Source organism: Lactuca virosa, chromosome 9 (assembly GCF_052849685.1).
Source record: "Lactuca virosa cultivar CGN04683 chromosome 9, Lactuca_virosa_CGN04683_v6, whole genome shotgun sequence".
Classification (NCBI taxonomy): Eukaryota; Viridiplantae; Streptophyta; class Magnoliopsida; order Asterales; family Asteraceae; genus Lactuca; species Lactuca virosa.
In genome coordinates, this window is record NC_136434.1 from 93,417,037 (window position 1) to 93,436,816 (window position 19,780).

The window sequence follows — 19,780 nt, forward strand, 5'->3', positions numbered from 1 at the left end:
CTTCAAAAAAAAACACCACCTCAACCAACATTCCTCGGGTCTCGGTCTCTCTCCCTCTCTCTTTCTCTCTCTCTCTTCCTACTGATTCACCGAAAATTGTCATTGTCGTCGGAAACCACCGTCTCTATCGTCGAAGACCACTACCGTTGTTGTCGCCATCATCGGAAACCACCCCTAGGCGACGTTCAAACGTCTTTACTAGTAGTGGTCTTCTTCGGAGTTCGGATATGTAGCTCGATGACTTGCCGGAAAGGAAAGAGACATATCGACATTCAGACCACCACCATTTGCGACGTTGCAGATTTACATTGTCCTTCAGAGGGTTTCTAGTTCGCCAGAAAAACAATTTCTCAGATCCAATAAACGATCTCTTGATTTCTATCAAACCCGACTCGGTTCATCCGTCTTCTCGATTCATCCTTCGACGGTCGCCCCCCTTCTCAGATCTTTTTCGCTAGAATCCCTAGGATTGTCAGGGTACAAGATCGAACGGGTATGTTGTAGGATCGTCGCCATTTTCTTGGAGCGGTGGTGTTTTTGAGTTTCTAGGGTTTATAGTGGCGTCGGATATGGCATGTTGATGAATCTATGGATCTGTCGTCCTCCCTTCCACACAATGTTGTAACAAGGTTAGGGTTTCTACTGGTGGCGAGTTATGATAGTGGCGGCGATGAATAAGTTGATTAGAAAACAACGGTAGTGTTGAATTCGACTTTTTCAAGGACAAGGGTTTTCAGATCGAAACTCTTAGGGGCGATGGTTGAGGTGGTGTTTATTTTTTTATTTTTGTCTTTTTTTAACTATTGTATTAAAAGAAAAATGAAAAACAAAATAAGAAGGGTAAATACATCAATATAAGTATTTTCAAATAGAAAAATAATTATATGATTCGCTGTTGGCGATCCCCACTCCCCATTGGGGGTAGGGATGGGGATCCATTTATATTCCATGTAGATGAGGATAAAGATGAAGATTGCAATGAAGATGAGGGGATGAGGATATGGATTGGGATCCCTATTGACATCTCTATTTGTTAGTGCATATTTTTTTGTTCCCGTATACTTTAGGGGTTTCTCTTGTAATTATCTAGAATTAGGGTTATTTATATGTCATTAGTTCTATTTATCTAGGTTTTATATCCCTTATCGTATTTGATTATTTGTGATATATGTTCGATTAGGTGTCTAAGCCCATAACTATAATTGGTATGTACTTGAATTGATAGTAGCACAGTCCTTATGGGTTGCCCTCAAACCTAGCAACTGGACATGATGGTTTTTGGAGAGAGAGGTTGATTTATTGTTTGATTAATAAATTGAAATAAGTAATTTATTAATATATTATGAGAATAATATATTAATTAGAAATAGTAATAGTTAATTAATAATTAATCAGGAATTAATTGGAATTAATTTTGGGATTAATGGAATTAATTAAAAGTACAGGGGTTAAAGTGTAATTGTTCAATAGTTGAGCAAGAGGCATTCTAGAACCTCACTAGAGCTATGGATGGTTTTAAGGAGGGTTTTAGAGATCTAGAATTATCATTGGAGGATAATTAGAAAGTTAGATAATTACCAATTCAAGATAATATTATTATATTGGTTTTAGGCTTATCTAGGGTTTCCTTGTTGCACTATACAAGGAACCTAACCCCTTAGAATTTCGGCCACTCCATGATTCCAAAGCTAGGCCGAAATTTTTCTCTCCTTCCTCCTCTCTCTATAATTTCCTTCTTGCTAGCTTGGGTGTGAACCATCAGAGACGCGACATTTGTGGTACTTGCTTCCAAAGCTTCAACAAGATAATGATAATTGTTATTTGCTATAATAACAATAAGGTATGTAATCCTAAACCCTTTTATGTTGATTTCGAAATTACCTAGGGTTTTGTTATTCAATAGAATGTTACATCAATAGTGTTATGACTTAGATCTTTAGCTTGCATGTACCATTAAGTGTTAAATATTTATCCGCATTAATACAGGTAAAACCCATATATGCATGCTATGTGTAGCAGTTTTCATGGTATCTCCAGGCTTCGTCTCATGCTTACATATGTTTGTTAACATGATATTAGGGATCTAGGAATCATCATCGGCTTCCTTTCTTGAACCAATCTTCCTCGGTCCAAAGTAGTGATGTAAACAAGACAAGCTACTCGTGAGCTACCCGTGTACAACTTGTTAAAAGCTCGAAATGGTTTTAGCCTTAATGAACCTAGGGATGTTACTCGGTTCGGAACCGGACCGAACCGACCCGAACCCGAATAACCCGAAAACCGAATAAGGGTAATTGCATGAACCGAAAACCGAACTGATTAACCAATACAGGTTCGGTTCGGGTATTAATCAGTCGGTTCGATTATTACCCGAATAAAGATGTACAAGATGATTAGGGACCTAATATAACCAAAACAAACCGAATAAACTGTATTAGGATTTTATAACTCGAATAACCCGAATAAGAGAATAACAATGTACTTTATGTATCAATATAAAACATTCAAAGACTAACATAACACAATAACACATTGAAAAAATAACATTTACATAGTAGATTAACATAATGAGAATTAATTGCTTACTTGAGTTTCTTGAGTTGGAACCAAAATTTCCATGACTAGAAAAAGTAGAAATTCGTGAATCCTTAGATGTAATAGGAAGGGTCGATTTTTGAAAGTCTGAAACAAGAGGAATGGTCGACAAAAGTGATTTCAAGATTGGAAATAGTTGAGAAGATTGGTCGATTTTGAAACGAAGAGGACGAGCGTAGGGTTTTTTCTATTATGAACGACGAGGACAGAAGTGTAAATCATGATTTTGATTTCTGTCGATCAGAGAAAGGGGACAAGGAATGCTTATTCGGTTCAGGTATTTTGAACCGAATAAGCTCTAATTCGGGTAACCCGAACCGAATAACCCAAGAACCAAATAGGCATAATATAGGTAAGCGAAACCCGAATTGAATTGCTTATTTGAGCCTAATTTGGGTCAGTTCGATTCGGGTTTCAGTTCGATTTAAGTTTTCGGACCAAATTCTCATCCCTAAATGAACCCGAGCTCTTAGAATAAAATCCATTAAATAAACAAGCTCGGTCTCGAGCCTCCAGTTAAGGGCTTGTTTTAGCTTGCAAGCTTGAATGACATTTTTTATAATATACTTTTATTTTATATATTAGGGAAAACTCCATAAAAGTCCTTATGTTTTTGCCTTATAATCGATTTACTTCTTATATGTTTTTTTTATTCAATTAAAGCCCAAAACTGGAAATTGTATTCAATTTGATCCTTTTACCTGGTCAACAAGTCATCCCATTTTGAAAAATTACACTTTTGGCCTAAATTTTAAATTTTATAACAAATTTGGTCCAAAATTAAACTTTTGGCCCAGATTTCAAAATTTTGTTACGATTTCATCCTAAATTTATTTTTTTATATTTTTTTACAAAAAAAAGCAAATATATTTTTTTGTTGTATAAAATCTTTTTATACAAAAAAAAAACAAACATATGTTTCACATAAAAACCTTCTTTTTCTGTATAATTTTTTTTTTCAAAAACATTTTTATATGCAAAATACCTATATAAAAACCTTTTTTTAAACATTGTTTTATGCAAAATGTGTATTTATAAAATCATTATTTTATTTTAAATACTTATTTATAAAAACATAGTTATGGGAAAATACGTGAAATACACTTATATAAAATACGTTATTATACTCATATATACCTTAAATAATTTTTATAAAATTGGTATTTCATAAAAAAATGTATACAAAGTCTTATTTCATAGTAAACGTATGTGTATATATTTATGTATACAAACACGTTTTTATACAAACATGTTTTTTTTAATGTATACAAACACATTTTTATACAAATATGTTTGTATACAAACACATTTATATACATAAATATATAAAAATACCTTTACTATAAAATACTACATCAATCTCATATTTGTTGTCCATTTTTCACTTTTAAAGTATTTATTCTTCAATTTTGACCTTAAATATTTTTGTTTTTGATATATAATATTTGATACAAAATATATGAATAGATTGTGTTTTAAATGTCTTTTTGTTATTATAAAATAGGTAACTTTTGAAAGTGCGATGATCTGTTGACCGAGTAAAATTGTCAAATTGAATACCATTTTCAATTTTTGGGACTTAAGTGAATAAAAAAACATACAATGACTAAACCGATTATGATGCCAAAATATAAAGACGTTTATTGAGTTTTCCCTATATATTATTATGAATTACTTATATATTAATAAAATATGAAAATAACGGAATGGACCGATCTTTAAAGAGCTTTATAGACAAATGAGCATTAAAAAGCCGATCATGAGCTTCATGTATGCTTTACAAGCTCAAGTCTCCAGACTCTAAATGAGCTCAAGCTTATATAGTTTCAAACGAACCTAACTCTATTAGTGTTAAGCATCACTCATCGATTAGTGTTAAGCATCACTCAGCTCGTATACATCCCTAGTCTGAAGACCTCACCAACCAAATATTAGTTTTTATTAAGATTTGCACCTAATTTGCCTAATATCAAATTTAAATTCCATCATACATTTATCAACCACAATGAATACCATTTAGGGCTTATCAACTGCAATGACCAATAAGTACCATTTACCACTTATCAACTACAATGAGTACTATTTAGGCTTATCATCAAGTAAGATGAGAAGTTCATCAACTACTATTGAATTATGAAGAAGATAGATCAAGATTTCAATAAGTTTATATTTTTAACTTTTCAAAACTCTATAATTTTTTTGTTGTAAAGTCAAATACCTTTTAAGACAAGTATAAATTAAGAAAAACATTTTTTTAAAAACAACTTATTATTTATTGAATTTCATACCACAAAAATTAATTCAAACTCTTTAAAAAAAAATCATTTTCTCAATGCTTTCTCACAACTAGAGGTGTCAATTTATGACACGACACGATAAAAATACACGACACGAAACGAAATTGGGATGAAACTGAAATTTGAATTCGTGTTCGTGTCGTGTTCGTGTTAACTGTGAAAAACACGATGTCGTGTCATGTCGTGTTCGTGTTCAAAATTCGACAAGAAACTAACACGATTTAGCAATTCTTTATCGTGTTTTTCGTATTTGTCGTGTTATATTTGATAAAGTATTCATTAAATAAACTAGTTTTTAGTATATGATATATTTTTCGTGTCGTGTTTATCGTTTTTTATTTTGTTCGTTTTCGTGTTAGTTAAAAAAAACACGACATCGTGTCGTGTCCGTGTTACATAAAACATTGTCGTGTTGTGTCAGACAGAAAAACACGTTACGATAGTAGGAGTTGCCACCCCTACTCACAACCATCATAAAGGAAGCAATTCCTAACCCATTTGATCAACTTGAAGACATCTTTACCAAAACATATTTGCTTAATCCATTTTAGTTTCGAGTTTCCAAAGTTGGATCATTCCTTCCCCACTTGAGTTTGAGGGGGCGTTAGAGCATAACTCTAGTATTCTCACATACTTAAGGATTAGTCTTGTAATTATATAGAGTTATGGGTTATTTATGTCATTAGTTCTATTTAGCTAGGTTTTATATCCCTTGTAATCGTAATTATGATACTCATTTAACAACCTTGTGTGTTTTCAACAAAGATGTGAATTGGAAGAGATTGGTCGAAGAAATATGAATGGGAGACTGAACCTTGATATACCCAACAACAATACATTTTTGGCTGCCTTCATGGCATTTCCAGTGCTTAAACCGAAAAAATATTAAATTAAAATGCTTTTATGTAATCAGTCCCATTAAAAAAGAAAAATTTTTAAAAAAAAAAAAAAAAAAAATTTAATGTAAGATGAGTTAAGGAAACTGTAAACCAGGCTTTCAAGATTCAAGCATCCCAACATTTACCTTTCAATATGTCCAGTAATACTCCAGGTTTCACCCAAGGCATTCTTATTTAGGAGTGTGAGAACACTAGAACAAGCCAGATAACATATGAATCTCAAGATCCAGTGTTCTAACACACCTAAAAAAGAAATCCATGAGTTCTAACACTCTTCCATGTATATCTAAAAGAAAACTCCCAATATAGTGTTCAGATATCTTAACAGTATGAAGAAGATTGAGACAACATTTTTGAAAAAAAAAAAAAAAAAAAAAAAAAAAAAAAAAAAAAAACCTTGCAGATCAGAGCATATAAAATCAGATTTACACCTTTGATCAACAAGTAAAGCAAATTACCTGAGGCAGTTAAAGATTCGAATAAACAATGATGCGAAAAGATGAATAAAAACCAATTGGTCAAAATGCCTGAGCTAAATAATTACAAAAATCTGGATCAAGAAGAAGAGGATTCAACAATATACAAAAAAAAAAATCAAAACTTGCATAGATGGAAAAATTGCGGAGGTTGAGAAATGAGAAGTAGTTGTATATTGAAATGAAACTTTATATATGTATATATACATCAGCTAATAAAGCCCTACCAGGCTAACAGCTGCAACTTGTTGGGCTTCGGACCATTGTGACTGCACTTTGATTCAGCCTGTTAACAAGTAACAACTTAACAAATGCGTTACCAGTCCAGATCCAATAAAATAAAGAAATAGAAAAATAAAAAATCACCAAAAAAAATAATATAAGTTCAACCATTTTTTCATATTGTAACAAAATAATTATAAATTACGTCCTTAAATAGTATTTGCGAACTTGCAACAAGACATGAATGTTTTTTTTGACACGTAGAATCCATGATAGTGAAAACAAATTACTTTTTGTGTGGTTAATTTAAATTAGTTTCAATTTTCTAAACCAAATAATATTTGTTAAACATGTGAGGAATCATTTTTACACATTCCCGATATTTCGTTCCACCATACATACATAAATGTTCATCGCAGTCAAGTCATGAGGTTATATTCAATTATTTAACGGTTATATAGATTATATTTAGTGTTTGTGAGATCACTGGTCTCCTTTCATTTGTTGGTGATTCATTATGTTGTCTAATTATGTTCGTTATACAACAACACATTTCGAGTGTGTGGTTCTCACGTATTGCCATATGTTTATGTGTTTAGGATGAATACTATCGTATGAGACATATGTTTATATGTTTAGGATGAATACTAACGTATGAGAAGGAAAGATGTAGTTTATAATGTACTTAATTCAGAATTCTATCATCCATGAATGTTACATGCTCCATCAACGTTCTATCATCCTCGAGCTGAAAAAGTGATTGAGCAATGATGAACTGGAGGATATAAGTATCATCTCATAGTTGTAGATGAAACCATCAACATAGACAAAAACAACTTAGTTAAAAAAGAATATATTTTTATGATACATCGTTGGATATGAGTATTGTTTAATATTTTTCTCATAGTTGCCCAGTAGTAACCTTATCATGGACAAAGTGAATGTGTATCTCTATATGCTTTGTCGGTTGGTGTTGGGCAAGATTAATCGATAGATAACTCATATTGACATTGTCGCAGTAGACAATAGTGGTCTTCAAAAGAGGACAGTGAAGCTCGCGAAGTAGGCTTCGAGGCCAATGTGTTTCTCCAACAACACTAGTTACACCTCTGTATGCGTCATCGGCATAGGAATGAGAAATGGTGGCTTATCTGTTCGATGACTAGGAGACAAGGTTATCACCAAGATAAACGTAATAGCCGTTAGTAGATTTGCGAGTGGCGGGGCACCTCCTCCTAATCGGCATCAGAATAAGCTATTAAACTAGATGTGGTCGATGGGTGTAGTTGAAGGTCGTAGTCAAGCGTACCGCGAACATAATGTAAACTATGATTGAGAGCATGATATTGAGGCTCTCGTGGGTCGTGAATGTAAAGACATATTTATTGAACTGCAAAAGGCAATGTGTGGACGAGTGAATGTCAAATACTAGAGGCCTCCGAAAAAGTTCCGATATAGAGTTGGAACAAGCACTGGTTGACCGATAAGATCAAGTTTCGCCCGAGTATCAATATGAGTCCTTTAGGGATGGCAGTAAGACATATAAGCATGCTCAAATAACTCTAAGGCATACTTATACTGAGATAAGAAAATTCTTGAATAATCTCGGGTCACAACAATCCCTAGAAAGTAAGAAAGCCCGATGATATCATAACGAACCCATAAGACATCGACGAAATGATGTGATGCAACAGAGCATGTGTAGATGCAGCCATGATAACCTCATCAATATATAATAGTAGATAGGTTGTGGCGTCTCCCTGTTTTAATATGAACGGTGAGGAATCAAATTTGGTGTGTGTGAATCGAAGCTAAGTGATGAAGCTAGCAATTGATGAAACTAGGCTCGATGAGCCTGCTAGAGGCCACAAACAGATTTCTAGAGAAGGTAGACATGGTCTAGTTGATCAAAATCATGTAATCCTAGAGGTTGGTGCATGTATACTATCTCATTAAGTTGATCGTGGAAGAAATCATTATTGACGTCCAACCATGGGTCATTGGCTCTTCCTATTTACTACCAATCGAGTTTTGTACCTATGAAGAGAACTGTTTGTCTTGTATTTCTTCTTTAATAACCACATAGAGCAGAAAATGTTAGCCGTTGAGGGTATCAGAACAAAACCCAATCCCTATTAGAAATAAGGAGCATCAAAATTTATCCTTCATAGAAATGGTCCAATTTAGGTCACATAGGGATTGAAGGTTATATTTGGACATGGGATTGCGTCCAAACCTTTTCTCCTCAAAAAGGAGCATTGACCTAACCTGTAGAAAATGTGGGACATAGTAACTTGTGGTAGATCATAATAGCAATGTATTCATATTTTAGTGATAGCCCATTGAGGAGGTATGTCACAAGAGTTTTTTCGGCAACCACTGATCCAATATTGGCTAAAAGGTCTGATAGCACTTTGATCTTAGAACAATACTCTGAGATAAAGCGATCTTTGAGAGTGGTGGCGTGAATTTCATTAGCAAGTTCAGGCGTCCTTGTTGTCCCTAAACTAGTCTTCAATAGCTTTCCAAGTTGTATGTGAGCCTTTCTTGAGAATCATATTGCACAACGGTTGAGTGATCGTCCCATATATCCACATTTGGACCAAGTTGTCCATCATTTGCCATTCAGAATCAGTAGGGTCACCTCGAATAGTGACGTTGGTTAAATGACCCACAACACCATAAGTCATGTAATTTGTCTCGAAAAACTTTCACCATGAATCATAGTTCAACTCGTTCAAGTCCAAAACAGAGGAACAAAGGTCTTGATGTTAGTGATCTCGTAGGGTTTCATGTGGAAAGAAGAAGAAGAAGATGCATCGCCCATGGCTGGAAAAAATGAAGAGGATTGATTAGGAAGAAGAAGAAGAATGAGTGGAGAATGGCAACGACACGCATGCAACAAAGTGAAGTATTGTACGATGGACACATAAACGACGTCAAGGATGGTCGACGAGAGGATTGAGAAGAAAATGAGCACTTTCGGGTATTTATACATAATAAAAATCGGGCAATACAATGATATATTGTGCTATACAATAATACATTATCTGATATTTCATCCCCTCAAACACATTCTACATTACGTCCGCGTGACTTTAGATTTCATCATTCAGATTCACGTCTCTCGCACAGTAGATCTACTACGTAGCCTGATGCCAATTGGGGATGATGTTCCTCTACACGCTGTCCTACTAGTGGTTATTGTGTCTCCCTTCGCGATAACCATATTCTGTGGTCCTCCAAACAATATTTGATTGTCTCTTGATCAAGTGTCGAAGCCGAATATTGAGAAGCTGCCAATGTCATCGTTGAAGCTTGCTGGATTCACAACCTTCTTCGGGAGATTCACTCTCATCATGGGAAAGCCACTATTATCTACAACGATAACATTAGTGTGTTCTACCTCTCCAAAACCCCGTCCACCATCAAAGAACGAAGCATATTGGAATCAACATCCACTTTATACAAGACAAGGTGGCTACCGGTCAACTTTGATTTCTTCATGTACCTTCAGCTCTCCAATACATGATATTTTCACAATGGGACTTTTGACATCACTCTTCTCCAATTTTATAAATGAAATAGTTCAACGATCGCTCTCGAGCTCCTGATCGATCAAACTGTGGGTAGGGATGACAATTTATGACCCAACACCATAAAAATACATGACACGAAACGAAATTGGGATGAAACTGAAATTTGAATTCTTGTTCGTTTCAAGTGTAAAAAACACGATGTTGTGTCGTGTCGTGTTCGTGTTCAAAGTTCAACACGAAATTGACACGATATAGCATCTATTTGTCGTGTTTTTTCGTGTTTGTTGTTTTTTATATGATTAATTATTAATTAAATAAACGAATTGTTATTTTATGTTGTATTTGTTGTGTCGTGTTTGTCGCTTTTTAGTTTGTTTGCTTTCGTATTAGTTAAAAAAAATATGATATCGTGTCGTATCATGTTCGTGTTACATAAAACTTTGTCGTGTCGTGTTAGATAAAAACACGACACGGTTACCCGATTTGTCACCCCTAACCGTGGGTGGATATTAGTGCGTTAATGTGTTGTATATTGTTATGTTGTATAAGCACAATTCTTTGTATGTACATTGTTAGCCCGATAGCTTAGCCGTATGTTGTATTTAAACACTTTTGAATGGAATAAAAACTTTATCATAAAATATTCCAAATTATAAGCAGTACTCACACATAAAATAATACTCCGTACTAGGAACAAATCATCTACAGTTTTACGACGTAAATTAATTCGCCGAACAGCTCTCTCAAGGAGTCATACATATTCCCCAAGGACTTCATGATGTGAGTTGGAACAAAGTTGCTCGGATGCATTTTCATTTTCAAACCCAAAATGTGCCATTTCACAATGAATTTTACCATTTTTATAAATATAGACAATGGAGTTTCTGTTGCCAATAATTAATAACAACTAACTTACTGATTTTAAGAATATGCAACTTAAAAACCCAATAGCGCTAATAACCTCAACATACTTCTATGTTCTTCGAGACAAAGGGAAGCCATACATTGTAGGATGTGTACGAAAAGCTCTTAATGAACCAAATACTTTGAGACGCATCCATTGACAAATATTGAATTGAGTCCAGTGTTCAGGATATGACACCAAGAGATGCATCACCAGTGATAGAACAAGAATCCATATACATACAGAACGTGAAATGACAAAATCACCTGACCAAAAACCAAAAAATGTATCTGATTATGTTATTAAATGCAAGTAAATAAACCTTCATACCCATCAAAACATAAATCTCAAATAATGCTGTAGCATCCTTTACCACTACTCATATAACTCAACTATGAGGGGGTCGCATACTCTTTCCAATGCTTTTTTCTTCTCCATAAGCACAGCGACCTCACCATCCTCATTTGCATCAAGCCATAATACGGCCTGCTCAATTGCAGCCTCCATTTTCTTCAAGTCTTCACGCCGCATCCTAGAAACAACTGATGGATCCCTGATTTTATTTTTCATACAGTAAGCATATCTCTCCAAAGCATTGTATGCATCTACCTTCTTCCTATGCTCTTGGTCTTCAGCTCGGAATCTCTCAGCATCTTTCACCATCTTTTCAATCTCCTCCTTTGACAATTTCCCATCATCATTGATGATTGCAATCTTGTTGCTCTGACCACTTGCTGTTTCTTCAGCCGACACATTCAGTATACCATTGTCATCAATGTCAAAGCAAACATTGATACGTGGTACACACCTAGGAGCCATTGGTATGCCAGAAAGCTCAAACTCACCCAATAAACAGTTGTCTTTAGACTTTGCCCTCTCACCCTGATATACCTGGACTAAAACACAAGTTTGGTTGTCAGATGTGGTAGAAAAAGTCTTTTCCACCTTCGTAGGCATTGGAGTGTTCCTTGGGATCAAAACAGTCATGATTTCACCAACTGTTTGAATGCCAAGTGAGAGAGAAGTTACATCCACCAGCTGCAAATCTCGCACCATTTCATCACCATCACCACTTAACTTAGCTCCAAGAATTGCTGCACCATATGCAATAGCCTCATCTGCATTGATGCTCTTGCATAGCTCCATTCCATTAAAGAATTCCTGCAACATTTCTTGTATCTTGGGGATCCTTGTTGAGCCACCCACAAGAACCACCTCATTTACACTGTTTTTATCCATGTTTGCATCGCTCAAACATGCTTCAACAGTTGTCATGCACTTCTTGAAAAAATCCATATTTATCTCTTCAAATTTTGCTCGAGTTATTAAGCAAGAAAAATCTTCACCCTCATACAAGCAATCAATATCAACTGAAGTTTGAGTTGCCGAAGAGAGAATCCTCTTTGCTCTCTCACATGCAACCCTCAATCTCCCTAAAGCCCTAGGGTTCTGACTTATGTCCTTCTTATGTTTCCTCTTAAACTCCCCAACAAAATGGGTAACCATTGCATTATCAAAATCTTCACCACCCAAACGGCTATCCCCAGCAGTAGCTTTAACCTCAAAAATACCTTCTCCAATGTTTACAAGAGAGACATCAAATGTTCCACCACCCAAATCAAAGATAAGAGCATTTGTCTCATCAGTTATACCAGCTTTGTTCTCTAAACCATACGCAATTGCAGCTGCTGTAGGCTCATTGATCATTCGCAAAATTTTCAGGCCAGCTACAGTTCCAGCATCTTTGGTTGCTTGTCGCTGGCAATCATTAAAATAAGCTGGGACTGTTATCACTGCATTTTTAACAGTGACGCCAAGATAAGCTTCAGATGTCTCCTTCATCTTGGCAAGAACCATTGATGAAATTTCTTCAGCTGAGAATTTTTTCTCTTCACCTTTGTATGTAACTAAAATCACAGGCTTGTCATTGAGTCCTCCAGTGATCTTGAAAGGATACAAACTCTTGTCAGCCTGAACCATGTCATCACTGAATCTCCTTCCAATAAAACGCTTAGCATCTGAAAAGTAAACACGTTATAAGCAACCACATTATCATCTTTAATCCTAAATCTTTGAAAGCTACACCAACTGTTCAAATATTTGTGAACAACACACATTACACAAATTAAACATAGAAAACAGACGCATAGTGTCATCATCGCACCACCTAATTCTGATAAAGTAAGTCATCCTTTCAAAAAGCATAGTGGAACAAAGCAAATGCATAAGTCATCACCCGTCAATCTCTTCTCAAACCCTTATAGAATTTATACACTATATGATAAAAAGAGATGCATGCGCGATTAAAAACTTGGTAAAACTTATATTGCATGCATAAAAAGGTAACGAATAAAAAATATGGTGTATAGTCTAATTTCACAAAGAATCACAATAAGAAGAAAATGTATCAGAGAAGAACAGGCTAAGAAAAATACAGAAACCGTATCACATGTTCATTATGGACTCACCAAATATGGTATTGACCGGATTCATTGCTATCTGATTCTTCGCGGCATCACCGATAAACCTTTCGGAGTCGGTGAACGCAACACAAGAAGGTGTAGTTCTGTTTCCTTGTTCATTGGGAATGATTTCTACACGGTTGTGTCTCCAAACAGCAACACATGAGTACGTTGTTCCGAGATCAATTCCGACTGTCACCGTCATATCGCTCGGAGTTCAAATCGTATAAAGAGCGCAACTGAAATCCGGAAGGGCTGATTGAATGCCAGAAGTTAAGTCTTTATAATCTACCTTTGTCGTTTCAATTTCCTACGTCAACATATCAAATCTTTTAAATCTTTACAATAAAGATATTTAACGACTTATCCGGAGCTCCGGTAACTTTAAATTTACAAGTATATCCAATTAAGGACCTATCCAGAGTGCTAAAAATTTGTAAATAAATGTACAAGTATATCCGGTTGAAACTCTTTACATACAAGAATCTAATATAGTCATCTAATCCCTATTCTAATAAATGAATATTTTTAATCTTCATTTGACATGTGTCACTCTAATAGAACTATTCATTAATATTATGTCACATGTCAAAGAGATATATTAGGCAACACTTCAAAATTCAAATTTACTTTTTCTAATTATATGTTAAATTTGAAGTTATAATAACTTTAAAAATTTGGTATATCTCATAATTAATGATTTATTTAAAGTAATTGATAATTTTTTTTTGAATTTTTACTATGAAAATTTAATTTATTTTGTAATCGTGGTTCCTACGGGTTATAAACTAGTTCCAAAATAAACCAACCCAAATATTCTCAAATTGACGAAAGTCGAAAGGTATGCAAATCCCCACAGCTAAATATATAATCTAGAGAGTAAATTACAAAATTTATGGTTATGGTTTGATCTAATTTGCATATATCAAAGTCTAACTCAAAAAAAATACATGTACTGGTAAAGTAATACACGAACTAGTGTGTGATCCTGTAGTAAACTACGGGTCACATTTTTTTTTTGTTGATATTTTTTTTCGATGTGTTTATATTGTTATCTAATTTGTTGCGGTTTGTATTATTGTAGGTGATGCAGTCACTATGATTGTAGGTATTTTTTTGTTTGTTTTTATCTACAATTTTTTATCACTTTTCATAACCGGTGAGGATCATTTATCTTAATATTGTGATTTTTTAAAATTTGTTTCTATAAAATTGTTTATGAATTCTATGCACCGTTTTATTATTTTAATGGTTTTTGTTTTTGTGTGGTGGTAGATGTTAGTGGTATTAGGGACGGTTCCACTATGGTGCCCATAGTGGCACCGACAACCCCTTATTTTTTCAGATATAGTGTAAAATTTTTCAAATTTTTCGGTTTTTCTACATTTGTGCCACTACGCAAAACGAAAAATATGCTACCGGCAACACCTACTACGAAATCCTGGGTCCGTCCCTGAGTGGTATAGTTTAGTGTTGATTTTATTTTCTATCTACTGTATTTGTTTTTAACGGTGAATGTAGTGTAATTTTTTGGGATTGGAAAGGTAAAACTGGAAACGAATAAATAAAAAGGAGAAACGATAAACGGAAAAGAACGTGTGAAAATAGTAGAAAATGAAATAAATACATATGTAGACATTCTATTCGGCAATAAAGACGGTAGAAATAAAAAAACATATATGCACAAACATGGTGGGCAAGAGTGCAAATATACACAAACATGATGACTAATATCGGAAGACAAAATTGCAAAAATGGTCCCTGTGTTTGGCAAAATTCTGTGCTTTTGGTCCAAAACGAAACGTTGGTGCACCACTGGTCCAATTTTGAATTCTTTGTGCGGTTTTGGTCCCCATGTTTCACATTTTAATGTGGTTTTGGTCCAGACCCCACCTGAAATGACGAATATACCCTTATATAACTTTTGTTTAATTTTTTTAATTGTTTTCTTATTATTTTAGTTAAAAATAAATACAAAAAAAAAAACCCAACCCACCCCACCCCCTACATCTCTCACTTCTTACATTGACTCCACTTCCCTCTCACACTTCATTTCTTGACACCACTACTGCCGACGGACCACCACCGCCGCCGAACCACCGCCTTCTACATGTCACCGGACCACCACCACCGTCGGATCTGCCCCTTTTGCAATTTTTTCCTCCACCTACGACCTTGACTCCAGCGACGACAACAACCCACCTCCCACAGCCTAAACTGCCAATTTCTCACCCCACCTCCCATTGTCTAACCTTTAAGACACTAGCCACCCCAGATAAACTTAAATCCCCAAATCAAATCCAAAAACTAAAGTCCCCATATCGAATTCTCCACAAAAATCAAATCCAAAAATTGTTTCTAATATTTTTTTCAGAAACCAAAATCAAAAGTCGATAATGGAGTAGAAAAGGAGAGATATAGGAAAGGAAAGGGATATGGATTCTTGTGGCTTGCCTGATACATAAATTAAGGGGCTAAGGAAGTTGTGATAGTCTTTAATTTAATGCTAGTGGCGGAGGAAATCATATAACAACAATTTGGTGGCCGGATACAGCAGACGACAACACATAAAGTGAAGGTCCTAGCTCCGACGATGGCTTCAATTGGAAGGGGTGAGCTGCGTTTTGATAAAGTGCAAGTCCAATGCTTTCCGAAGAAGGCCAAGAAAGAAGAAGAGTTAGAACAATTCGGACGAGGTGAAGCCAAGGCACCGACCTTGCCTCCGACGATGACAGAAGCCCCACCTCCCACCGCCAATTATGGTCGTCGCCGACTTCCTTCTTCTCTTGAGGTTATAGAAACTGAAAAACATCAGGATGGTGTTCTTTTCATATCTTCATCTCGAACAAAAATTATAGAGAGATATATAGTGATGATGTATTTAACACAAATTTATTGTGATCTAGAAAAGGAACAAGATGAACAGATATGGGGGAACAACCAGAGTGAACAAATGAAAAAAATAAACTTTAAATCCAGAAATATTCTTCAAATCTTAACCAAAATCAGGACCCATTTCTTAGAAAAATAAACCACCAGACAAACAATCCTACTTTTGTTTCCAAATTTGGTTTCTTGAATTAGGAAAGATAGACAATAGGGAGGTGGTAGTGGAGTTGAACTAAGGAGGGGGAAAAGGTTGTAGAAGCGAATAGGGGTTTCCGAAGAAGGCAAAGAAAGAAGCAGAGGTGGCCCCTTTTTTTATTTTTGTTTAATTAAAAACAGTTAAATAAATATAGAATAATTAAAAAACAAATATAAGGGGTATTATAGTCTTTTCATGTTGATAGGGACCAAAACCAATAAAAATATCCAATTTTGGACCAGTGGTGCACCAACGTTTCGTTTTGGACCAAAAACATAGAATTTTGCCAACCATAGGGACCATTTTTGCAATTTTGTCAATATCGGAACTTGAGAAATATGGTGGCCAATATTCAGATATGCACAAACATGATGAGCAAAAGTGCAAATATACACAAACATGGTGACCAATATCGGAACTTTAGAAATATGGTGACCATTATCTTAAAAGACAAAGTACATTGTTGATAACTGTGTTATGAATTAATATAGTATATTAATAATAGCCAACTCTATATCTATCGGTAAAACTGATATAACTAAATATGAAACAAAAATTGACAAAATTTTATAATTGGTCCTTATAGTTTGCAAAATATCTCACTTTGAGGACTTTCATGGAAAACGTCACGCCACTGGTCCCTGTGGTTTGCAAAATTAGATGAAAAGGTCCTAATGCTGTTAAATCTAACTTTTCAGCTGTTAGATTTTAATGAAAAAGATTATTTTACCCTTGTACCAAATTTGCAATATACTACAAACCTCAAGGACAATTTGAATAATTTTGTAAATTTAAAATTTTGTATATATATAATTTATAAATATAAATTTTATATATATATATATATATATATATATATATATATATATATATATATATATAGTTATTTATAGTTATTTAAAGTTTTTCTAAATTTTTTCTTAAACGATTCACAAATAAGAAAAATTAAAGAAAAAACGGTTTCGACATGGTTTATCGAATTTAACTTTATTTACTTGAATCAAAATAAATAAAAACATTAAAAAAACCATAAAAACTAAAATTATAAAATAAAAATAGAAAACAAAATGTTAAAAAGATTATAAATAAAGTTATCAAATTGTTGAAATTATATATATATATATATATATATATATATATATATATATATATATATATATATTACAAAATTATGCAAATGGTCATTGAGGTTTGTATGTATATTGCAAATTTGGTCCAAGGGTAAAATAGTATTTTTCAATAAAATCTAACAGTTGAAAAGTTAAATTTAACGGCAGGAGGACCTTCCATGTAATTTTGCAAACCACATGGACAGTGGAGCGACGTTTTCCATGAAAGTCCTCAAAATGAGATATTTTGCAAACCACAGGGACCAAATATGAAATTTTGTCTAAAAAATTTGTTCATGGGCACACTTTGGACAAAAATAAATAATGAAAGACTAAAGTGTCACTTACTAATGTGTGGACTTTCCAACTTTTTCCTTTGATTGTACTATATATTTATTTATTTTATATAAAGTATTACACTAATTTTAATACGTCTCATATGAATAATATTTGAATATATTATATATTACTATCAGGTGAGGTTGGTTTAGGATCGAGGAGTATCCCCATCCCCTATGATTCTGGCATAATTTGTAGTGATTGATGAATTATTAATGTTGATGTTACAGAAATCAATATCAAGTTGAATAGACTTAGCATATTTCTTATATATGGTGAAATTAACATATATTCCTAGTTGATTTATATGTTTTTGTGTTGTGGTATTTCTTGTAAACATCATTTGGAGAAGGAACTAGCTATAAAGTCGTACCATAAATATATACTTTGACAATGGAATAAATATTGGTTCACTCGTGGTTGACGATTTTTGAAGTATGAGCGCCAGGCCACTAATGTGATCGATTACTCTAAATCCAATACAATGGGACTTAAAGTTTTTTCTCTAATCGTTGTAGTTAAGGTGTTTAATATCAAGAACAAAGGAATGAATGCCTTGATATCAGTGTGTTAGAATCGAGACACTTAACACACGACTCTAAACACACACACAGCTCACGAAAAACAAGAACACAAGGATGAACATGAGAGATTTAACGTGGTTCGGTCATTCTCTGACCTACGTCCACCGGTAACTAGGAATTTACATTTCTTGGTGCTAATCTGCACTCTTTCTTTGTTACACTAGATACGAGTTTTACAAATACAGAATAATCTCTTATATAGAGATGGAAATCAGAAGTAGTCAAAAAACACAACTGGGTCTTCATTCAACAATTGTGGCTTCACAACTTCACATTGTTCCTGCCATTTTTGACCAGCTTTTCTGTGGATTCACACTCAACATTTCTGTGGATTCACACTCAACATTTCTGTGGATTCATACTCAACAATCTCCCACTTGAAGCCACGGAACAATCTTCACCTGTGCTTCAACTGTGCATCTGTATTTGATCTTAACTCCTTCCTAGTTACCCTGGCCTTCTCTTCAATTAACCTGAAGGCCAGTTGAAGCTTTCGTTAGCTCCAACACATCAGTCATGGCTAAGTCTGCCACTGACCTGTTCTCTGTCTCCATCGGCTCCCACTGAAATGAACTGCCCGATCCTGGAACATCCTGAGAACAAACGACACTCTCCATGTGAAGCAGATAATCTGGAGAGACTTTTACAGATGGAATACTGGTTCTCTTAACCCACTGTGTTCTGGGTATTCTAGCTGAAACAAAGCCCATGCTCCTACTGCTATGAATGCCCTTGACTGGTTTTTCTGAACCGTTCCAAAACACGTTCAACCTGAATCTGACCTGTGACTCTGGGTTTGTCATCTGCAAAGCAAACCTTCTTCTGTCCACGAGACTCTATGAACCGGATTTTGTTTTTCTTCTGAACTGGGACGGTTACTCCCTCAGACGGTAAACTGACCATATATAATGAACCCCTCTTATGTCCACGAGCTATCACAAGATTTCTTTTGACAACCTTCCACTGCCCATTCCTGAACTTAACCTCGTGTCCCTGTTCATCCAACTGCCCAACAGAAATCAACTGTTTCTTCAGACTTGGAATTACCCGGACATCCTTCAAAGTCCATGGACCGACTGGAGTCTTCAGATCTAAGTCACCTATGCTCGTCACATCAAGAACCTCATCGTTCGCCAGTCTTACCTTACCAAAATCCCCTTCTTTCAGATTCCGCAGTGCTTCACGGCTGTGGGTAGCGTGAAATGAAGCACCCGAATCCATAACCCAGGAATCCACATTGCTCTCCACACTACAGATCAAAACATCATC

General features: G+C 34.8%; 1 protein-coding gene across 1 annotated transcript; it reads right to left on the reverse strand.

The window, feature by feature from the left end:
* Positions 1 to 11,307: 11,307 nt before the first annotated feature.
* On the reverse strand, positions 11,308 to 13,599 carry LOC145139549 (heat shock 70 kDa protein 1-like). Its single transcript, XM_079073337.1, has 2 exons — positions 13,401 to 13,599; positions 11,308 to 12,950 (listed from the first exon to the last, which is right to left on the reverse strand). Exons 1-2 carry the CDS (start codon positions 13,597 to 13,599, stop codon positions 11,308 to 11,310), a joined length of 1,842 nt encoding a protein of 613 aa, XP_078929463.1.
* Between the last annotated feature and the right edge of the window lie 6,181 nt (positions 13,600 to 19,780).